Source organism: Trichosurus vulpecula, chromosome 4 (assembly GCF_011100635.1).
Source record: "Trichosurus vulpecula isolate mTriVul1 chromosome 4, mTriVul1.pri, whole genome shotgun sequence".
Lineage (NCBI taxonomy): Eukaryota > Metazoa > Chordata > Mammalia > Diprotodontia > Phalangeridae > Trichosurus > Trichosurus vulpecula.
In genome coordinates, this window is record NC_050576.1 from 296,463,017 (window position 1) to 296,487,316 (window position 24,300).

A 24,300-nucleotide genomic window follows, 5' to 3' on the forward strand; every position below is an offset into this window, starting at 1 on the left:
CCAGTTTCAGAAAGGAATATAATAACTGCCTTGGAACATGCTGTATGAAAGACTTGGGTACAATTTAACCGTACAAACATCTGGCCAGCTGCCTCAGACTTTGAAGCAACTTCAGGCACAACTGCATTGTCCTCAAATGAAAGCCAGTCACAATTTCCAAACACAGATGAATTTGGTTCCATGTGACCATTTATATTTTCAAGTAAACTCACAAGCTCTCAAAGTTAATCTTGGGCAACTGGATTAGGCTTAGAAATTTGTTTGTGGATGTTTACTAAGAACTAGTAAAGGCCTGGGTACAATTTGCTCTTAAATTTTCTGGTCTATCTATGTTTCACAAGGTTAAAAGGCTAGGATGTGTTTTTAAACGTTTCAAACGTGGAACTGGGCTTCCCAGAGTTTAAATGGGGTAGTGCAGGGAGGAGGAGAGGAACAGTTTTGGGGTGCTGGGGTTGGGTGCCTCCCAGTCCAGAAAGTACTTAGCAAGATGAAAGTCAAAAGGCAGAATCAGGAAAATCAGAAGTGAAGGTCAGGCAGAGGGACTGGAAGGTTTTCTAGTCCTAGTAACTGCTAACAGAAGATGACCCTTACTTCTGACTGTATTTGGTCCCAGTGTCCTTCTGTTTGGGAGTGTATTTAACAAATTCTTTAACAAAAACAAAACAAAACAAAAAACAAGTTCTTCAACAAATATTCACTTAAGAAATATTGATTAATCACCAATTATGCGCTACGTCTTAGGGATACCAAGAGAAAAAAAGTCCCCTCCCTCCAAAGAGCTTACATTCAACTCGGGGAGCTAGGTGGCACCCAAGTGCAGACAGTGCTGGATTGGGAGTCAGGAAGACTGAGTTCAAATCTAACCTCAGATACTTACTAGCTGTGTGATCCTGGGCAAGTCACTTAACCTCTTTTTCATCAGTTTCCTCCTCTAAAATGGGGGTAATAATAGCACTTACCTCCCAGGGATACTGTGAGGATCCAATGAGATTATAGTTGTAAAGCACTTAGCACAGTGCCTGGCACACTATGTAAATGTTAGCTATTAGCATTATTACTGATTAATTAATAATCACTGAATTAAATTCTTAAAACTTCAAAATAAGCTCTTAAAACATTGAAATATCAATTATGTTGCAAGTATATTTGTTCCCAACTTTGCATATAACAGGTAATTAATAAATGTTTACTAAATTACATTAAAGAGGAGAAGGCAGGGAGCAGGAGGAAGAATGAGAGAGAAGATAGAGGGGAGATAGTAATCAACAGATATTCCACTAAGATAGAGAAATGAGTTTCAAAAACATGCCCCAATAAATAGCAGAAATTGGTGAGTAGGCTTGAAGAGGGTTAACAATTTGACTCCATGAAAAAAACATGGGAGGAGTAAATGCGTAACTTTGGGGAATATTTGTTTCTAGCATACAGTGCCAAATCCCTTTATGAGATTAAAACAAAATGAAGCCTTCTGACAAATCTTATTCTAATGCCTCATCATGGCATGGAGATGGACCTGGGGGCTCAAGGCTATGTCAGTAGACCATAAATTCTGGCAGGGCAACTGATAAGAAATAGCTTCAAGTATGCCCTGGCCTAGACTGTCTGCTCTTAGAGAGAGAGCTAAAAGTGGAGAGGCTCATCCCCAGAAGATGAATTTGGGGAAGATTAAGGCAAAATATGACATGGATAAATGATATGGAGTTATAGTGGTAGAAATGAATACCCACACACCAACTAAACCATAGTTGGGTCCATTAAAATAAATACATGGAAGTTCTCTCTGCCTCTCTCTGTTCATTTTGAGATAGACTCTAAGACCCTTGTGATTCTTTTAACAAAAGCACTGAAGAAAATTAGGCTCAGCCTTCATATTCTTTCTCTCTTAAGTAAGTTCCAAAGCTGCAGGCTGAGGCTGAGCTGGTGCACACAATGGTGGTGCCATTTGCCTAATTCAGTTTTCCCAGCTATCAGTATCTAACTCATTATTCTGCCAAGCACTTTTGCGATATCATCAGCATTGAAAGATTCTACATAATATCCAATTCTATTCAGCTTTCATTTTTTAGACGAAATGGATTTAAAGCACAAAGGTTACTGAACTGTATTGTTGCTATGATTTTCAACAAATAATAAAAGTTATTAAAGGAGTCTTAGGTAATAATGACTTCTGCTGAGCTTCTCACCATTCTGCCTTGGTCTCTTAATGCTCTAGCTAATCATTACATGGCTAGTAAAAACGGGTTATTATTAATGGCATTACAAACCTTTTATTTTCAAATCATCTTTTATTGAAATTAAAATATCCTTTGTCATCCTTCCCTTTGGTGTGATGTGACTTTTCTGTCTACTCTGCCTGTCATGGTCCCATCCTGGGCTTTGTTGCCTGGGGAAATCACATTCAAGGAAATGAAGGATTGTAGAGAGGGCTGATGGTGGCTGCAGCTTTTCCCCACCCCCAACTTTGTAGAATTTCAAAACAGTCAAATATTGAATACAGTTACTCACAGTCATGTGTCTTTCAAGTCTCTTTCCACTGCTGGCCACTTCCTTTTTTTTATGTGAACTAGTGCTCAGGTCCAGAGACCAGTAGTTGCTTTTTTTTTTTTTTGAAAGCTTTTATCAGGAGCTTCTTTAGATGTTATTCTACCCTACATTTGTTCTCTAACTCACTGATTTATTGATTTGTTCCTTGAACAATTCAAAGAGAACTGTAAATTTATCCTTGCAGTCCACTCCTGTTGCTGCTTTGATTTCAGTGGGATTTGGTCCTGGTATGAAACGGACTGATATTAAGTATATTTGTTTCCTTTCATACTGTGCTGTCCACACGAAACACAACAACCAGGGGAGTTTCAAGTTAGTCAGGAAGCTATGGTTTTAATAATTTATACGAACCTCATAATAGAGTAGCAAATGTTTACAAGTATGTGTAGTGTAATGTAAAGGCATTAATTAAAAGTAAATGCTGAAGTGATTTAAAACTAAAGATCCATTTGCAAATATATCAGTTATTTACCATTTGCCAACGTGTCAAATGTTTTCAGGAGAAAGATATAGTCCCTAATATGAACATTTCCCATGGTTGGACCATGAGTCTTGCAAGGATTTTATTATAATACGTTCTCACTGGATTACATTTACCCTTATATCATTCCTCTTAGGCTAGGGTAGTGTTCATAGGATCACCTGATTGTACATTATTTATGAGGAGGAAATAAGACTTTCTGTAATATTTCAAGTAGTTTGTTCAAAACCTTGGAGCCAATCAGTGATAGAATCCAAAATCGGCCCAAACTTTGGAGTCCATGAATCCATCTTAGAAATGATACATTGGGAAACTCTCTCTGAGGAAACAGAAAGAATTTCTGAAAGGCCTAATCTCTCTGTTACTTGTACTGTTTGTAATTTGTAGTTCCGGCCTATGAACAAATGGTATTTGCAATTTCGATCAATCATCCTATAAGACTTTATGCTATGTTACCCTACAAGCCTCCATGGTGCTGAATGGCAGACACTGGGCTAGGCTGCTGGGGATTCATCCAACCGGAAAGGGCGGAAATCTCCTTAGGAGATCATCAGAGAGGCCTGGCTTTGGAGGCAGAGAACTGGGTTTGAACCCCAGTTCCATTACCTTGTATTCTGTTCAATTCAGTGCAATTCAATAAAAATGTGCCTACTATGTATGTATCACAGGGGTGAGGAACCTGTGGCCTTGAGGCCTTGAGGCCGAAGGTTCCTCACCCCTGGTGTATCATGTTACTATGTACCTGTTGTGTGTCTATTATGTATTGGGCACTGTTAGGCACAGGGGATGCATAAAGTGAAAAGAAAACAGCTTTCCCTGCTTTCAAGGAGTTTTTGGCCTGTGGTATGACCTTGGGCAAGTCATTGTCTTATCTATAAAATAAGGGGGTGAGGGGAGTAGGCAGATGATTTCTGGGGTATCTTATAGCTCTAAATCCTATAATTCTCTGGTCTTTTTTGCCTAGATCATATAACAGTAGCTAACATTTATATATTGATCTAAAGTTTGCAAAATGTTTTACATATATATCATCCTTACAACAACCCTGTAAAGCAAATTCTATTAATATCCCTATCTTATAGATGAGGAAATTGAGTCTGAGAGTAGTTAAGTGACTGGTCTAGGATCACAGAGCTAGCAAGTATCTGAGGTGTGATTTGGACTTAGGTTTTCTTGGGTCCAAGGTCTTTATTTTATCTATTATATTACCTAGCTATAAATAATATACATACATGTGCATACGTGTGCACCTACGCAAATGTATATGTATACAATAAATATTTATACAAACACACATAAGTATTTACTCATATATACATGCATGTATTTATAGATACATGTGTATGTGCACATGTATGTACACATACAAGCATCTATGTGTTTGTATACATGCATGTATATGTGCATGTATAGGCAGCTAGGTGGTGAAATGGATAGAGTTCCAGGCCTGGAGTCAGGAAGACCTAAATTCAAATTCTGCCTCAGACACTTACTAGCCGTGCGATCCTGGGCAAGTCATTTAACCCTGTTTGCCTCAGTTTCCTCATCTGTAAGAAGGAAATGGCAAACTAGTTCAGTATCTTTGCCAAGAAAACCTCAAATGGGACCATGAAGAATTGGACACAACTGAAAGGACTAAATAACAACAAAAGACCATAATTAATCTTAACAATAAGTTGATTGGGGGAATGAGGTGTCTGGTGGCGACCAGAGACCCACTACTGCCCTGGGCTCCAAAACATTCTAGGTGCTTGATTTCCCCTTCAAGGTAAGTTCACTGAGAATATGAATGGCTAAGCCACTTTATATCTTCTTGGTGCCTCAATCTTCCAATCTGTAAGATAACACTTGCCACTCTTTCTTAAAAGCACACAGAATGTTGTGAGAATGAGGTAAAATATGTGAACCCATCTTAACCAATTGAGAGGAACATTTCTGAAAAGATTAAAAGAATTGTACCGTCATGCTGAGGTTGCATATGCTTCAATTAAAGTGGGTTCTGATCCAGATCTTAAAAATCTATATTGGAAACTACTAGGCAGACACTTTGATGGATAGGAAAACAGTTTGGTCCTGGCACTTAACAAGGTAACACCCCACCTACACCAAAAGCACTTCTCTATCCTCCTGTTCCCTTTCTCTTCTCCTTCTCCCCCTCCCTCTGATTTACCTTTCTAGTAGACCCATTTTTATGAGTACTCTGTACAATTAACCATTATCAGGTTATTAAGTAGTTTGATGAGGTATGAACTAACTATTTAATTGTTTTCTTTATTTAAAATGTACTTACCAGTACTCAAAATAGTAATGAGGAATTTTCTACTTAGTTAATTAGATTAAGGTTTCTGTACAAAGTTTAGGAACTGAAATTTTGCTAATCTACAGGCAAGTCTAGAACCTGGGAGTGGGGTGAGGAAGCACCTTGAAGTTTTAGAGACTTTCGAGAGTAGACTGCCAGCAAGCACTGTGTTGTGTCTTTTAAATTTTTTTAACCTTAAAGACAACTAAAAATGCCCCAACCAGCCCAATGGAAGTTGACAATCACATCTACCATCATGCTTTCTTAAATAGTGAGTGATATCTAGAAGAAACAAACACACAAATGACTTCATTTTGACATGTACAACTTTTCTGCATCTTGTCTGAAAAAAGGGGTTTTCTGGGCATTTCTCTTTTGTCATCTTGACAATCATAAGGATACAGCTGTGTCACTCTCCTCTCCTTTTCCTGCTTCTGCCTTGTGGAGAATGCTAGGAGGGAGGTGGACAGGATATACTGTCTCTTTCTTTCTTTTGTGGCGATTTCCTTCCCATTCCAGCTAAGGAAAGGAGAAACTGAGAAGGGAGCTGGGGGAGAGCTGAGACGGTACTAGCTGAGCAAGAAAGCCTGGGGCATTTGGAGGACTCTCAAGTAATCAATCCATCAATCCATCAGAATAGCTTTGGGGAAGCAAATGCTTGCTTGAAAGGAAAAAAAACCTGGTTAATGAGCTTTTGCCTATGTGCCCCTGTTTGGTTGGAAGCCCCTACCTCTACCCTGATCCAAAAAAAAATACAGATTGTTCTCTTGGTTGGTGACAATAAGGAACAAATTTATAGTCTTTTTAAGTATAGTCTTATTTTCATCACTGTAGTCAACAACCAAGTATTTGTACAAAGAGGCAAAAAACACCATCCTCGACCCCAAGGAGTCTGCAATGTAGTTGGAGAGAAAAGAGTACAATGAAAGGTCTTTGGCCCGATGCCTGTGCTAAGTGCCAAACAGACCATAAGGAACTCAGAAGATGGACCGATTGCTAAGAATTGCTGCTGTGTTTGGGGAAGGTTCTTAAGCTAAACCTTGAAGAAAGGGTGGGATTTAGAATCAGAGTATAAAGGACATGGGAAGGCATCATAGGCTGTGGAAGCCTCCAGAACAAAGTAGGGTGGAGCTATATAGCTGGGACTTACAGCTCAGGGACCTTCCTACCTCCAGCATATCTGGCAAAGTTACTTATGGTAAAATCCCTCTGCTGGTAAACTTGGTTATGCTGCTTGCCTTTGCTAATATCAGCATTCTCTCAAACTGGGTGTTCAATTGATGAATCAATAAGCATTTATTAAACACCCACTATGTGCAGGTACTGTGCTAGGCTCTGGGGCTCCTAGAACAAAAATGAAACAATTTCTACCCTTGAGGAGTTTACATTCTAGGAGAAGTAACACCTACAAATGCAAGTGATTAGGTTAAAAATATAAAGTAAATAAAGGGTGACGGGGAGTACTAGGCAGGTATCAGAAAAGGCTTCTTATAGGAGGGGGTGTTTGAGTTGAGTCTGGAAGGAAGCCATTGTGGTTGTTTGTCCTTCATTCTGGAAAAGGACCATGGCATCAGGAAGATGATGTCATGTCATGACTTGCAAGTGAACTGGATTTAAGTGAGGGAGGGCTGTGCAAAGTCACCAGCCTCACTCTCTCCTCTGGAGCCATCTGGGTCCAGTGGCAAGATATCGGAGATGGCTCCGGATGGTAGGGATTCTAAGAAGGGATGGTGGGGGGTGGGGGTGGGGAGGCACAGGGCAAAGCCTGTGTAAAGACACAGAGGCAGGGGATGGGATGTTACATGAGAAGAACAGCAAGCAGACTCCTTTGGCTGGGATGCAGACTATGTGAAGGGGAGTAATGTGTAATAGATCTGGAAAAGCGAGCTGGAATCAGGGTGCAAAGGATTTTAATGGTCAAAAAAAGAGGAGTCTTAAGGTTTCTGTATAATGTTTTATTGAGAAATGTCATAAAAACACTTGAAATCTTCATTTAAAAGCCTTAAGTTTTGTGTTTTAAATGATCTCTTGTGAAGTTTTATTGTTGAAAATTATGTACTGTATTATTAAAAGCAAAGTGGTTGTCAGAAATGGGAATATTGGAGAGGCCGTATACAGCACAATGGGGATGCAGAGGTACTGTTGGCTGAGCTATGAAGTAGTCCAACCATTCTAGATTTCATTCGGGAACCCAAAGAAGTCAGGACAGAAACAAAGGTCCAACATACACAATAAAATCTGAAACAATGTGACTGTCCGATAATTAGGGAATGGCTGAAAAAAACCCATTAGGTGAATGTAATGGAATATTACTGAGCAGGAAGAAATAATGGATATGAGGGAAATGTGGGAAAATTTGTATGAACTAATGTGGAGCAAAATAAGCAGAAATAAGAGAACAATATCCCTCCTCCCCCACTGCAGAGGGACAGGGTAGTATGAGGAAGAAAATGGAATACATTGTGTGACAGGTTCTCTCACTCTATCGTTCTGTTAACTGTTTTACTTTGTCACAAGGGTTGGTTCAGTCTGGGAAGGGGGGTGATAATGAAAAATAACTGTGATGTATTGGCTTTCAGAGATGGGCTCTCTCCCTTCCCTCCTTGCAATTCATACTATCGGGCTGAGTCACCTGCAGAGTGATGATCCAAAGTTCAAAGTATTCTCTTGGTCCACACTCCTAAAACTGTAGCTCATAAGCCACTCAGTGAGTTTTCCTTAACTCTAGTCAGTCACTGGGACCTGTTAAAGGCGTTAGCTTAAAAAGGCCAAGGTTTCCCACTGCATCCAGGGCCATCTCCAGTTGTCTTGATCTACATTTTGCCACTAGACCCAGATGGCTCCAGAGGAGAGAGTGAAGCTGGTGACTTTGCACAGCCCTCCCTCACTTAAATCCAGTTCACTTGAATGTCATGGCATCACCTTCCTTATGTTGTGGTCCTCTTTGAGAACGATGGATGAACAATGACAGCAATAGTCAGTCAAAGGACACAATTAGCTCAATACAAAGGCATTCACTAAAATGGCGTGGCAAGACCACGAATCACAAAATATCTCCTACATTAACCTGGGGCTCACTCTCCTGCAAATTCACATGCAGTGGGGAAAATGGACACACAAGTAGAGAGACTCACATCTAGGGAATGCATATGGTTAAGGCCATCTAGGTGGCTCAGTGGATAGGACGCTGGGCCTGGAGTCAGGAAGATTTGAGTTCAAATCTGGTTTCAGACACTTCCTAGCTGTGTGACCCTGGGCAAGTCACTTAACCTCTGTTTGCCTTAATCCACCGCAGAAGGAAATGGCAAACCATTCCAGTATTTTTGCCAAGAAAATACCATGGATGGTATGGTCCACAGGGTCATGAAGAGTTGGATATGTCTCACCAACAACAACAACACCAGGTTTTCTTTGTGATGTACTTGCTCTGCTCTTCGTGGGCTGGGGCATATCTGTTAGGCCATTCCTCACTCTAGGACTCCTAAAGCTGCTCTGGGATTGGCCATGAGGCTCTGAAGCTTGGTTATGGTCTTCATTCTCTCCAGCTCTGGGCCCGCTGACATCTTAGCCTAAAGTACCATGAACTGTTGGGAAGAACAGGAACCTTTGTTCTGGGACCAGCGGGAAACTCAGTCTGGCTTTCTAACGGTTTCCTAGTTACAGGGGACTCCTGAGTCTTCCAGCTGACTCAACTTGATGAATGGACTCTCTCTGAAACTCAACTTCCCTGATCGGGTCTTTGCAGGGCCCAGCATCTCCTACCACTTTACACTGCTACTCCAAGATGAAATTGCTAATTGGGGGCAGGAGGACGGAGAGAAAAAAATCATCCTTGTGGCAGTTACAAGAAGGCAGAGAGGAGAAAGAGAAGAATGCCTTACTTGGTTTCCTTCAACAGTCAGCTGAAATCCTACCATCTACAAGGGGCCTTTCTTAGGATACTTCCACTGCTAGTGCCTTCCCTCTAAGATGACCTCCAATTTACCTTGTATATATCTTGTACTCACATTAATTGTTTACATGTTATTTCCCCCAATCAATTAATTAACATTTATTAGGTGCCTACTGTGTGGCAGGCACTATGCTAAGCACTGAGAATATAAAGACAAAAAAATATAGTCCCTGCCCTCAGGAACTTACAATCTAATGGAGGAAGACAAGACAAAAAAGAAAGCTAGTGGGGGGCACTGGAAGGAAGAGAACTCAGCCAGAGTGATGGCATGGTAAAATCAGAGAAGTCCCAAAGTAGTGCTTTAAAATATAAGCTCCTTGAGGTCAGCACCTGCTTTTTGGCTTTTGCTTTTCTTTATATTCCTAGACTACAGTACAGTTAATAAACGCTTGTTGGCTGGCTGATTTGAGAGGGTTCTTTCTCCAGAGCTGACTCTGTTCTTAAGGGGCTTAGTCACCTCCTGTTTGGTGAGTGGGCAGAAAAAAGGCAGCAGGTCAGGCCTATTTTTCTTGGTCAGTCCTCAGTTTCCTGTCCCTTCCATATTCAAACCCACCACTCAAAATTTCTAAGTGATGAATAGGCCACTCATGCTTGCCACTCAAGGTCCGAGAAGGGCAAAGCCCTTTGCAAATTTGACCCCTCAGACTCTGAAAGGGGCACAGTCCTTCCACCCTATTGTTTCTGCTACTTGTCCCCTTGGTCTTATAATTTCATCTAGCAAAGGTAGGGGGGAGAGACAATTGATCAAAAGTTCCTAACCACCCTCAGCCTCCTAACTCACAGAAAAAATGACAAAAGGCACCAATAAAACTTTTAAAGGAAATCACGGCCCCAAAGAGCTCTAATAAGGCTTCATTAGGAAGAATAGGTTGGGTAAGATTAACCTAATTTCCTTTTCTAATAGGGTTACTTACTGGACTGGTAGATTAGAGGAAGAATAGATAGAGTTTACAAAGATTTTGGCAAAGCATCTGACAGTTTTTTTGTGCTATCCCTATGGATGAGATGGAGAGAAGTTGGCTAGCTAGACAATAGTCTAGTTAGTTAGATTTGAAATGGACGGAATCAACAACACAAAGAGAAGTCATGGTTTAACATCAGCTTGGAATAAAGTGTCTAGTGGAGGACTCTAGCAATTTATCCTTAGCCTGGAGCTATTCAACATTTCTATCAATGACTTTGTTCAAGGCATTTTTGTATGCTTGTCAGATCCACAGATGACACAAAGCTAGGAAGAAAAGACAACAAATTGGATGTCAGTTAGGAGCCAAAAAGATTCTAATATCATAGATTGAGAATTGGAAAGGATTTTTAGAGGTCATAAAGTCCAACCCCTTCATTTTACAGGTGAGGAAACTGAGGCCCAGATAGGGGAGTTGGTAAATAAACTGAGACCCAGATAGGTCAGAAACAAACATTTATTAAGTACCTACTATGGTGCCAGGCACTGTGTTAATAAGTGGGAAAGAAAAGCAAAGAAAGGGAAAAGAAAGTTCCTGCCCTCAAGGGCTTCACAATCGAAGAACTGACTTGCCCAAACTTACATAGCCAATAAAAAGTAGAAGAAGCAGGATTTAAATTCAGGTTCTCTGAATAAAAACCCAGCCCTCTTTCTGTTATCCCATACTGCTTCTCTCATTGTAGAGCGAGCATCTAAAAATATCCAGAAAACTAGTATGATGGAATATCCAAAGAGTCAACCTCGCACATATAAGTTGTGGCAAGGTAGCAATTTTTAAAAAGATTGGGAGGTTGTAGCTTAAAAGCTCAAAATGAATCAACAGCACAGACTACAGCCACCTAGGGCAAGGCGATCTTAGGCTGCATTAGGGCTGGAAACCACATTAAAAAGCCGTTGGAAAGGTGGGGAGTAATTGGTGGTGGCCTTGGGAGAGTGAGAGAGAGGAGTAAGAGAGGGAAGGAGAGAAGGAGGGAGGGGGAATAGATTATCCCTGAGAAACACCTGGCCAGCAGCTGTAAGAGACTACAAGGGCTTTTGACACCAAATCCTAGGACTATGGACAAGCTTGCAAAGGGAGATACTGATTTAGGCTGAGTTAGAAAAATAGCTTTCTATTCAGTCTGGAGATAAGACCAGCAGTTAGACTGAGGTGTAATTGATAAGTTAATTAGTAAGAACAGAAATACTTGTACTATTCTTTAAACTTTTTTTAAAAGCTTATTTTTTGTCATTCTTGATCCTAGTGCATTTCGACTGCTTTGATTAAGGGTTACACACACATATACATATATTTATTGTTTAGTCTGACTCTTTGTGACTCCATCTGGGGTTTTCTTGGCAGAGACATTGGAGTCGTTTTCCATTTCCTTCTCCAACTCATTTTACAGATGAGGAAGCTGAGGCAAATGGGGTAAGTGATTTGTCCACGGTCACACAGCTAGTAAATATCAGGCTGGATTTGAGGTCAGAAAGACCTCAGGCCCAGAGTTCTATCCGCTGCACAACCTAGCTACCCTATATACATATACACATACACATACATATACATATACGGATACATATACACATACATACATGTATACATACACATATAAATATAATATACATATACGTGCACATGCACATATACATACAAATACATATATACTATAAATAGACAGATAATGAGAGAATGTGCTAATTTTTCATTAACCACGCCTACCTACAAGCTTGCCTGCTTCATGGTATTTACTTCTATTCGGTGGTAGTAGACTCTAATTAAAGAGTCAAGAGAGTTTTTGGTTTCGTTTTTTAAAGGAGAAAAACTGTTGAGTGTGGAAACCTAAACTTACAAAGTTATAATAGAATAGCACAAGAATAAACTTTTCACCTCAGCTTTAAAATCTCCCACTATGCTACCCTAAATTAATGCTTCCTGTCCCAAACTATATAGCAGACTGCCAAGGTATCTCTATATGTTTTTTTGAGGGCTGTTGGCCACACTATAGGTTTGGCTTTCGGAGGCACAGTAATAAAGGACAAGGGGCTGGGGAGAAGGAAGCAAGGGGTAAGAGGAATTGGATGCAGAAGAGGAAAAAAGAGTCAGTATTTTAAGTCAACGGGTTTTAGAAACCTGTGTCAGTAAAATGTATTCAGTTTTGTAAACTTTCATTTGTCATTGACTAATATTTGGGAAATAGCCCTGAAGCGGGTGCTAACCATTTGGAAATGGGAACTGTGAACATTTAATATACTTGAATTAATTGCTTGTTGTTATCTTGTTATTCTGTTTCACTAAATGCCTTTTCAGTTTAATTCTTTTGTCATTTGGCTGGGTCTATAAAGAGATACACATCAGTGGGGGCTTGTAGCTGTGAATTTGAATAGATGACTATCCCCAAGATAACTATGAACCTGGGTATAAAAGAGAGTACCATAGTGGGGAAGCCCCAGTTTACAAATATACTCTGTCACTGCGTTAAGATTTTGGCCCCCTAAGTCAATTTATGTATAAGACTAACAAAAGGGCATTTATGTCAATATAAAAAGTCATATGTTCATGTACCCAAAGCCTAATAGAAGGTAGGCATCAGACCAAAACAAAGTCAGGAATGGTCTCAAAAGAAATTTAACATACCTCATCCCTCTTTTATCTTTGGTTTTTATGGGAATTCATTCTGGAAGAAGACAGTGGACTAGACTCTATCTCCTTTGAGGCATGTGTATCAGAGACAGCAGGAAGGGCAGTTAGAAGGATGTCATTCCAATTCTTTTTGTTGGGCATTCATTTTATTCCATTTCTTGTGATTGTAAAAAAAAAAAAAACCAAAACACCCAGCTGATTCTTCTTTCCCCCTTGCATCTGTCTTCTCTTCTCCATTTTCCCTAATATAGTTAGTCTGGGGAAAAAGAGCCTAATAATTTTTAAAAGCTGGCTGTGAGCCAGTGGGCGTGAGTGGGGGGAGAAGTATTTAGGGAGGAGGAGGACGACAACTAGATGGACCAAAGATGTAGTACAGAACAGGGGAACAGGGGAATAAGAATTCTGTATGACCACTCACTTTAGAAACCCTTTAGATAAGGATGTGGAAAAAGCTTTTCTGTTGAATGTTGATTCAGGGAGGGACAGCTAGGAACATGTCTTTTCTCCAGGACTGGAGGAGGGGGAAAAATTACTGCGATTTTCTTCCCCCTTCAGTATTGACCACTTCATCGTCCTCTCTGGATCCTTTGTGGGAAAGGAGGCCAGGCACACAATGGGAGAAGTAAATTCCCACCTGTCCAGAAGCTCTGGAGCCAAATGAGGCTTCCTCCACTGGAGAGCGGCCCCTCCAGCCTCCGCTTCTCTTTTTAATAGTGACAGAGGCATCATGCCTTTATTAGCTTCTCCTCTGCTATTCTGTATCTCTGTTTATATATACTGTTTGCGATGTGACTAGAGTTATAGTTGCTGTGGGAACGATTGGTTTGAATATCCTGACTTCTGTGAGATAATAATCTTCTCCTTTGGCATGCTGATTTTGTAACAGAGTCATAATAAGACAGGGGATATTTACTTGAATAACAAACAGTGTTCTTCCCAGTCTGCAATCCTGGAAACCACAGCTGCTGAAGTAAAGCAGAGGGCTGCAGGTCTTGGGGTCCCTTTTGTGTTACTTCAAAAGTCAAGGGGGAGTGAGAGAATCATGGGTATCTGAAAGGGGGTGAGAGCTTGACAGGGAACAGTAAATGACAATTCCAATGCGTGTATATCTATATCCAATAACAATAGCTAGCATTTATATAGTACCTTAAGGTCAGCAAAGCCCTTCGCAAATTTCTTCTCATTTGAATTCATGAGGATCCTGGAAGATCAATGCTATGATTATCCCCTTTTGCATATGAAGAAACCAAGGCAGAGAGATGAAGTCACTTCCCCAGGGTCTCACAGGTAGAAAGTATCTGTGACAGAATTTGAACACCCAGAATTCTATCCATTGCATACTGCACCTTCTCATCTCTCTTTTTTCTCCCTCTCTCTGTATGTGAACATGGATGGATAGCTACATCTATATCTATATACATCTATATCTATCTATACACATCCATCCAAAGCTAAGATATATAGAGCTATCTGGGGAAGCTAGGTGGTGAAGTGGATAGAATGTTGGGCCTAGAGTCAGGAAGACTCATTTTCTGAGTTCAAACTGGCCTCAGACACCTACTAGCTGTGTGACCCTGGGCAAGTCACTTAAACCTCTTTGCCTCAGTTTCCTCATCTGTAAAAAATGACAGCAGGAAATGGCAAACCACTCCAGTGCCTTTTCCAAGAAAACCCCAAATGGGGTCGCGAAGAGTTGGCTGTATCTAAAAACAACTAACACAATATGAAATAGAGCTATCTATCTACCTATCTATGTATCTATCTATCCATCCATCCATCTATCTATCTATTTGCTAGACATATGCAAATACTAAAAGAGCTCCCATTTCATCAACATAGGTACCTCCCCATGTGGTAACTCTATCAAGAAAGATTGATGTGGTAGATGTGCCCTAAGGTACTGACTGAATCACACAAGCATTATGTAACTTCCCTAGGGTCACAGGGCTATTGTCAGAGGCTATATATGAACCCAGGGCTTCTTCCTTCTCAGTCCAAAAAACACTCCATTCAACTATGTTATGATGTCTCTATTTGGACAGCCATAGGAGTAAAAATTGAAATATGTAGGGAAAACTGGTAGCCTGTTCCATTCACTTGTTCATCGCCCACCCCCCTTTTAAAGGAACCATTTCAAGTTTAGCCCAGCATGCATTCCTTGTTAAGGATCACATACTCACTCAGTTATTATGCCAAACCGCTGTAGAAGACATACAAAATCCTACACCTGAAAAATTTATTTCATGTCTGGAAAAATTCCAATCACTTATGTCTGGGGAACTCACAATTGTGGAACACATTTTCTTTAAGAAGAAATTACCTTCTGAATTGATAATAAGTATGAGAAATTTGAGCTTTGAAAGGAGTTCTTTGGGGGTAGACACAGGCAGTGGAAAATTGGAGTTTGCGATGAATGTGCCATGTCATCTCAACCACAATTGCACTCCTGCTTTGTGACATCCTGTTAGAGTAAAACCTTTTTTGTGGAAAAAAAAATACACAAGCTGTGAAAAATTGCTTGTGGTGAAAGAATTCCCCTGTTCTAATTAGGAAGCCCATAGGACTTAATACAAATAGAATTTCCCCAGAGCAAATTAAAATGCCATTGAAAATGGAGGTTCGTCAAACAGGTTGTGGACCAGGGTAGCACTTTTTTATGCCCTGAATACAGAATGCCTGAGAAAGTTTTCTGCTGGTTTCCCTTTTTGTCAATATCCTTCTTTCCTCTTCCCTCTTGACTTTTTCCTCTCTTCTTTCCTCCCCTAAGTCTACCCCTCCTGCTTTGGATACTTACCTGGCTTTAATTAGTTTGCTGCTAGTCCCAGTCCCAGAAAAACTCAAAAACGGGAACAGAGCTGAAGAAAGGAAGGAGACAAATTGTTTGGTGGTGCTTCTTTGCTGATGAATGCTATCAGATCTCCTGGAGTTATTTTTTTCCAGTGGGGATTTTAGATATCAGAAGCAGTATAATGTAGGTGAAGAAAGTGCTACAGCTGGAATCAGGAATATTATGGTTCAAATACTGCTTTAAACATGCAGTAGCTGTGTGACTCTGGGCAACTCAATTTCTCTTTAGCCTTGATCTTTCATCTACAAAATGGTGATAGTATTACTAAGCTCATTGCATTGTTGTGGGGATTAAAGGAGACCACATGATCTCAGCTCTAGAATTAGAAGGGACCCTTAGAGATGTTACCTCTTTTTACAGGTGAGGAAACTAAAACCCTCAAGAAGTTAAGTAACTTGTGTAAGGTAATGAGTAAAGTAATGAGGGACAGAGTCAGTATTTGAACTTGTGTCCTCTGAGTTCCCTGCTCTTTCTCCTGCCCTGTGCTGTCTCTGTAAACCTATATCATCATCAGAAAAAAACAAACCCCAACACTAAAAATATCATTTCCCAAAAGCAGTAGCAAAGTCTGACAACAGGTATACACACACATGTACATACACAACACACACACACATACACACACATATATGCATAAGTATCTTTGCATGTATATGTATATATCTATATCTATTTGTATGTATACAGAGGTGCATCTATCTCTATCTCTATCCCTATATGATTTGTCACATGTAACTAAGCCTACAAAAGAGAGTTAGATACAAGAATAGAACCCAAAGGTGCTCCATAGGCTGTGACATCCACATGAACTCAACCAAAAATACATCAACAAAGACGCATCAAGAAAATGCTGGGTCATATAGGTATGTTTATAGAAGTGAAGAGTTATTCAGGATCAGACCATTGCCACTAAGAATGACAGGAAGGTCAGTCTGAAGGAGCCCAGAATTATTGATCAGTGTGGATTATGCAGCGGAATGATAGAGACTATATATTACTTGAGGTCGCAAAAATTTAGCATCTAGATGACACCTAAGAAAATATGTTTAGAGGGCTAGAATTATACACTGGAAGCTTGCTCTGTTTCTAAATTAACAGATGATAAACTCCCATGCTATAAAGATAACCCTGAACATAACCTTGAGAATTCAACACACAAACTGTACTGGTACCAGATAATCATTACAGACAGAATTGTTACCTACAAACTTTCAGACATGATTTAATTTAAGAACAACATTTTCAAAATATCTGCGCCTATACTGAATCTCCATAATCTCCAAGCTACATAATATAAAATGCTTTCAAAACACAGAGGTCTAGCAGAAGAAATTAAAACATGGGTGAACAGGATGAGGTACAAGATGTCTCTGTCATCTCATCCGTTATTGGACCTGTTCTGAAGACGTTTTTAGAGAGTCTGCAAAAGATGCTCATCTTTTCCAGTCCAATTAAAAAAATTTACAAGAAGCAGTCACTTTTTTCTATCTTTATAGCAGTCCACAGATCATTAAATGTGAAAGAGTAATAGCAGGATAGTAACTTGTCCTTGGTTTGCTGCTATCTAAAGACCGTCAGAAAAGATGAGACTAAAAGTAAGAGTGATAACAACTTGCTTAGTTGTTTTTCAGTCATGCTCAACTCTTTGTGACCCCATTTCAGTTAACTAGTTCAACTTTTCCATTTAACAAACAAAGAAACCGAGGTACAGACAATTTAGGTGACTTGTCCAAGGTCACACAAATTGTAATTGAAAGAGTTAGGATTTGAATCCAGGTCCTTTGAGTTTATAGCCAATTATTCTTCTCACATAGCCTCCCTCTTTCTTCCTTTTCTATTATGAACTAGACAGTCATCCGAAAACATGAATATTTCCATACACACAGGAAAGAAAATGAGGTTTGCATATGAAACTCCAAATTCACTACATAGAGCTTATTCTTGCTAACACGCATTAATTTAACATGGTGGTACATATATATGTCCTCTTCCAAACTTTTGTATACTTTTACAATGTTTCATTCATTCTCTTTTCTTTCCTCTTAACCCTTTTTCATGTTCCTATCATTACTTCCCTCTCTTTCCCTATGCTCTACCCGATAGCAAAGTAGGATCAAGCAAAAAAAAATTGTGTTATACTAATCATGTCTGGAAATGCCTGTCTCAGGCTGTCACCACCGTCTACTGTTTCCCCACAGAGAGGTGGGAGCCACGCTTTGTCATTGGTCCCTTGGAAGCATGGCTGATCATTGTATTGATCAGAGTTGTGAAGTCTTTCAGAGTTGTTTATGTTATAGTGCTGCGGTCTTTGTCTAAACACTTCTCCTGGTTCTACTCATTTCACTTTGTATCAGTTCATACAAGTCTTCCCTTTTTTCTCTTTTCTGATGCTAGGCTGTGACATCCACACATGTATCACATATCACAATGACATCTCAGACACCAGCCTGTTTTGCAATTTGTACCTATATTTTTAGATTATCAATTAGGATAATGATGTAAACTACTGTTACACCATAATATAGAGGCAAATTGTTTCTATGATTATTGTTCAAGCCAATGGAAAGGGATGAAGCTGTTTTTGCTTTTTTTACATGTAACCTTACAGGTTTAGAGCTGGGAGGGAGCTTGGAGGCCGTCTCTTCCTGTCTTGAAATTACAATACATTATTTTGCATTTACTTACTTGGGTATACATGTTCTTTCTCCCCTTTCTTCTGACATATAAGCTCCTTGAGGAGCAGAGACTTTCCCTTTTTATTCTCAGTGTCTTCCATTGTGCCTTGGCTACTGAGCTGAGGCAGCCAGGTGGCAGTACATAGAGTGCTGGGCCTGGAGTCAGGAAGATGAATTCAAATCTGACCTCACACACATCCTAGCTGGGTGACCTTGGCCAAGTCACTCTGCTTCTGTCTGCCTTAGTCTCTTCAACTATAAAATGGAGGTAATAGCACCTGCTTCACAGGGTTGTGAGGATCAAATGGGATATCTGTAGAATGCTTAGCACAGTGCCTGGCACAGGATGGGCACTTAATAAATTGCTTGTTAAGGCAGCTAGGTGGCAGTGTACAGAAGGCTAGACTTGGAGTCACGGGAAGACCTGAGTTCAGATGTGGCCTCAGATACTTACTAGATGGGTGACCCTGGGCAAGTCACTGAACACTGTTTGCCTCAGTTTCCTCATCTGTAAAATCAGCTGGAAAAGGAAATGGCAAATCACTCCAGTATCTTTGCCAAGAGAATCGCAAAATGGTGTCACGAAGCGTCAGACACAACTCAAATGACTGAACAACAACAAATTGCTTGTTCTCTTTCCTGCCTACTGGCATTTAATTAATACTTACTGAATTTAATTGAATATAATTCAACCCCCTTCACAGATGATGAAACTAAGTGCCAGAGAAGTCATGTGACTGGCCCGATGGCAGTGGAAGAATGAGGATTTGAACCCTGATTATAGACGTAAAGTTCTTTCTATCATACCACTCCGTGGATAACCGGAGTAAGTGAGGCTGGTGACCTTGCACAGCCCTCCCTCACTCAAATCAAAGTCAACTGCACGTCATGTCATTATTTTTCTGATGTCATGGTCCTCTTCGAAAACGAAGGATGACCACAACAACAACAACCACCCAGTGAGAATTTGAGAGCATCTTTCCATATGGGAAATGGGGCATACAGCTCTGGTTCTCTAGAGTGCATGACAGTATTCAGTGGGCAGAGCAGAAATTTTTTATACTTATAAAACTTTGATGCTCATAAAGTATAACTTGTCTTACAATAAGGTGGCTCAAAATAAAATTTCACATGGTAGAAAAAAAATCAGGGTTAAAGGTTTTGCTTTGATTTTTTAAAAAATGAAACACTGGATTGCAAATAATTTTTATTCTGCCTCCAAACTGCCAATGTAATTATAACTTCCATTTGTATCTTAAGGCAACACACAAAGAAGGCAAGTAATGGGAAATGGAATGTTTTCCATTGTCCACTAAAAAAAGAAACTTTCTGATGAAATCTCTATGATGAAGGGAATTCTTGAGTAATTTTTCACTAGAATAGCCCTCCTTGGGCATGTGGTGAGGAGAGAGACAAGAATTGCCGTCCACATAAAAGAATTATGTTAAGTTGACATTAAGGTTGAGATTCAATCCAGTAAAAATGAAAGAAGTCCTGAGTTAAGCCTGTCATACAGTCCATAAAAAAGCACAATCAATATGTGTTTTCAAATTGTTCTTGCTCATATTAAGCCCATGGTAACTTGGAACTCGAATGGGCTTTTTATGGAGATTTATTACAATTGCACTGCCTGGTCTATAATGGGAGGATATCATCGTAAATAAAGAATAGAATATTAAAGTGAGTGGAGAGCTAAGACAGATATAGAACTTGTCAAGGTGGTTAAACCACAAACTTGTCTTACTTTGTAAATAAATGATATGCATGGCCAAGATAATGTGTACTTAGTTACAAAAAAAATCACTCAGTTCATAATACCGGCTCAAACTGCTTTGGTATGAATTTCCTAAGATGCACACTCATCTTTGCTGTTCTGAGGATTTTCCTGAGCTGGGAAATTACATTCTCCTCCTTCCATTTCTGGGTATCGAACATGCTGAAGTACCTGGATGCTCTGCCAAAGGGTTCTGATGGTAATCTTTGGTTTGATTCATTCTGTTCCCCAAGAAGATGGGTGACCAAACATGGCAGACTGTACATTCCTTAGGTTTACCCTTAAGGTTGGAGTATGGCAGTGAATGAAGCCTTCCCCACGTTTTCTTTGGACAGTTGAACCTGTGTAAGTGACCATGTGTCCATTCCTGGCTTTGTTGCTTCAGCTGTTGTGAAACCTGAGGATATCAATTACCACTCTCTGCCCCCACCCCATGCTGAGCTCCTGGGGAACAGCTCCCAGTTTCCATGTCTTCTCACCTTTCTCTACAACTGCTCCCCATTTAAATAAATATCTACTGGATCCTTCCTGAGGCAAGAGGAGGCCCTGTAATTCTCATTCCTATTAAATGATTCATCAGAATAGATTAACCCTTAGAAAACTAATATTTACCAAAGTGTCTCTGGGGACACATATTTCAGTCTTGTAGCCACTATAAACAGACCAGTCCCATCAGGGCAGAATACATTTTCTGATTGGCCAGGTTTACAATATGTGTTTGATTAGGTCTAATTAGCCTAAAAGCATAAAGCAGCATTTACTTTGTTAAAGATGGTGCAGATATTTTCTTCTTTGGGCCTACTGACTTCAAAGATGCCTCTCACCATGAGGCAGGGACTCAGTTAAAGTGTTAAGTTAGAAGAGAGAGGGCAGTTACCAGTGCCACTGAGCTTTGAGGGAACCGATTTACAGCGTTTCCTTAACCAGGCCCTCTTATTTGTTGGTACCACTTACTGCCCATAATAAGCTGCATGCATACTGAATCACGACTGCCAAATGGCCATTTGTGGGTTCAATTAGACACCTGTGCCTTCAAACAAGGTGCAAGTGCCTAATTGTGCCTGCGTGTAGCTACTTGTGAGTGCAATTATCCAGAAATCCAGATGCACCTGGTCCTACACGCCATTTGCGGGTCAACAAATATGCTTCCCAAAGGTTCAGAATGTCTCCTTTGAACAGCAGAGATAGTCACAGAGGTACATATGTAGAATAGCTTTTTCTTTCGGACTTCGATTCAATGCACTTCGCACTTATTCAGGGCCTGTGCTAAGTTCTAAGGATGTAAAGACAAAAATGAAACTGTTCCTGGCCTGCAGGAGCTTACCATCTGCTGGGTCGATGGTGTTAAACTCAAATAGAATTGGGGATAAGGATCCCTGGAGATCCCGTATTGACTTAGAAAACCACATGTTAATATCTATATTCTATTACTTACTTTGTTCACTATTTCCCAAATATATTTTAATCTGGTTCTGCAGCACTCAGGAATGTTGCTATTGTGTCTGACTCCTCTGGCTGAAGATGGGGTGGGGAAGATACTACATCTACAAAGATAAGTAAATACAAATAATTTCAGGAAAGGAGGGAGGGCAGGAAACAACCGGAGAGTTCAGAAAAGGTTTCATGCAAGAGGTAGCACTGGAAATGAGCCTTGAAGCAAGCCAAGGAAAATTATCCAAGAGCTACTGAATGCTTGGACTTTTTAAACTTGAAATTCATGGGATCATAGCTTTAGAAACAGGATGAACCTGAGATTATATAATCCAACTCCTTTTTTACAGTTGAGGAAACTGAGGCCCACTGAGGTTAGGTGGTTTGTTCAAGATCACACAGTGGCAGAAGCAGGATTTGAACCCAGGTCCGCTGACTTCAAATATGGTACTCTTTCTACTATGCCAACGAATCCTAATACATTCTTCAAATTAAAGCCAAGTGCCCCAAATATCTTTTGGTACGTCAAGGTCAGTGACTCTGAATCTGATGTATTTTTAAGAAGATTGGGAACAGTAGCAATTCACATTGAGACAGCAGAACATTGAAAATCTGGCCCCCACAGCCTGATTTTCTGCTTTATGATAACTCTGTTGGGTTTGGGTTTGGCCTTTGAGGCCAGAAATTCTGGGGCCAAGGTTAGGTGATATTGCGATGGGAATGGAGGTTTGAAGTAGGCGGCCAGGTTGACAATGCATATTATCTAGTTTTTATGTCTGGATCATTGTCTGCATTGGTCTAGATAAATTAGATGCCATAGAGATGTTCACCTAATGGGCCATTTATTTCAAGGTCATATGGCTTCACAGAATCAAGGGGCAGTAAAGACCTCAAGACATCATCTTGTCTGAGCTAAAGTGATCCCAGAAAGCATTTTCTACATTTTTTCTAAGGTGGGTCTAGAAAAGGGAGATAACAAAATTAATCCCTGTTCTGGAATTATAGGATCTAGTCTTCCTGCAGTTATCATCTCAGCTGCTTGTAATACTTTGTATTTATCACAGCTGTTGGCACAGAACCCCTGTGTTAAATATGATTTTTGCAGTGAGGTAAAAATGAATTAATTGTTCAGGGTCACTCATTTTCTGTCCTTCATCAACAAGTGGAGCCCATAGAAGTTTTGAAGCATCTTTATCATAATTCTCACTCTCACTAATGAGACTGAGTCCCAGAGGTAACAGCGTAAATCTCCTCCTCAGGGACATGGGTTATTTTTTAATGCCGTCTCCTTGAGCTCCAAAGGTGTACCTCCCTCCAAGAGGGAAGGGAAGGGAAGGGAATAAACATTTATATAGAGCCTATTGGCCAGGTACTATGCTAAGCACTTTGCAAATATTATCTCATTTGATCCTCACAATAACCCTTCAAGATAGGTGCTGTTATGATCTCCACTGTATAGTTCAGGAAACGGAGGTTAAGTGACTTGATGAGGCTCACACATCTAATAAGAGTCTGAGGCAGAGATTGGACCCAGGCCTTCCTGACTCCAGGGCCAGCACCCTATCCACTTCACCACCTTGCTGAATCATTTATTTACCCGGCCTTAAATAGCTTTTAGAAAGGCAGTATTTACTAAGGCATTGTAGTAAGAACAGTTGGTATGGAACATCCCCTTATTCTGCCCCAGAAGTACATAAAAAGTCCAGGGGAAAGTGGGCTCACACCCACTCTTGATGGCTGGAAATTCTTTTCTCCCATTTATGAGATTCAAGAATTTCCCCTTCAAGTTGGATGAATCTGTGCCTAGTCTGTCCTTGGATCCTAATGCAGACACCAGCGTTAGCTGATACAGAGACTCTGCCAGGACACATATGGAAAGACCAAAATTCCCTGGACCCTCTGAAGCTACAAGGTGTTTTTCAGGACAAAGAAGAGAAGAAGAAGGGGCCCCTTCAGTCCCTAAGGGGAGCCTTCCAGGAGTTCGAGCTCTCTTGTCTAGCCACTCCTTGGGACTCCTCAGGAGATTCCTCAGTCAATTTGGAAATACTTTCATTTCATTCAAAGCCTTTCAAGAACTTTTCACACATAAGTCTGAAGCCTGTGATCCCGGCTGACTGATGGAGCATCCTTTAAATGAGGGTGGGGTGATTTGATTGAGTAAATGAAGAATGTCCTTTGTGTTGCTTTTTAGGAATGGACACTCCTGGAGTCACAAAGAGCTAGCTTAAAAACATTTAGAATATCTGAATAGTGGTCCTTTCCCTACATACCCTTTCTAGAACAGGAAACAAACTGACAGAGGAGAGTACAACATGATGGCCTGTTTTGGAAACAAATATAACTTGGTCTTCTCCATCACTTCCTTTCGTCCCCATCCTTTATCTGTTAGTAGGGAGATTGTCCAAAGCAGTTAAATTTGTTTTCCCTCTATTTTTTATATGTACAGATCAGTTAATTTTGCTTCAGGTGAATATCTTTTTTTTACCCCTACACATACATATATCCTACTAAACCCTATTTTTCTGCACCCCCCCATGCTTTTTTGTTTAAGGAAAAATCTCTTTTTCTTTGTTTAGCTTGTGAGCCAATAGAAACAGAAGCTCTTTGAGGGCATATTTTGTTTATCCTCAGCACAAGTCCTTACACATAGTAGGGATATTTTTATTGAAATAGACATATTTGTTGAATTGAAAAAAAATAATCTGGAGAATT

The 24,300-nt window shown here is 40.2% G+C and overlaps 1 protein-coding gene across 2 annotated transcripts in view; it reads right to left on the reverse strand.

Moving 5' to 3' along the window:
* The window catches only part of PARD3B (par-3 family cell polarity regulator beta), a 1,291,066-nt gene that overhangs the window by 20,220 nt on the left and 1,246,546 nt on the right, over positions 1 to 24,300 (reverse strand). The window contains exon 23 of one of the 2 annotated variants that reach the window (XM_036754802.1): positions 15,655 to 15,715. The exons of the other annotated variant lie outside the window; for it this stretch is intronic. Coding sequence (XP_036610697.1) covers positions 15,676 to 15,715 — 40 coding nt within the window. The 3' untranslated portion in view covers positions 15,655 to 15,675. The remainder of the gene's footprint in view (positions 1 to 15,654; positions 15,716 to 24,300) is intronic. 2 annotated transcript variants of the gene reach the window in all.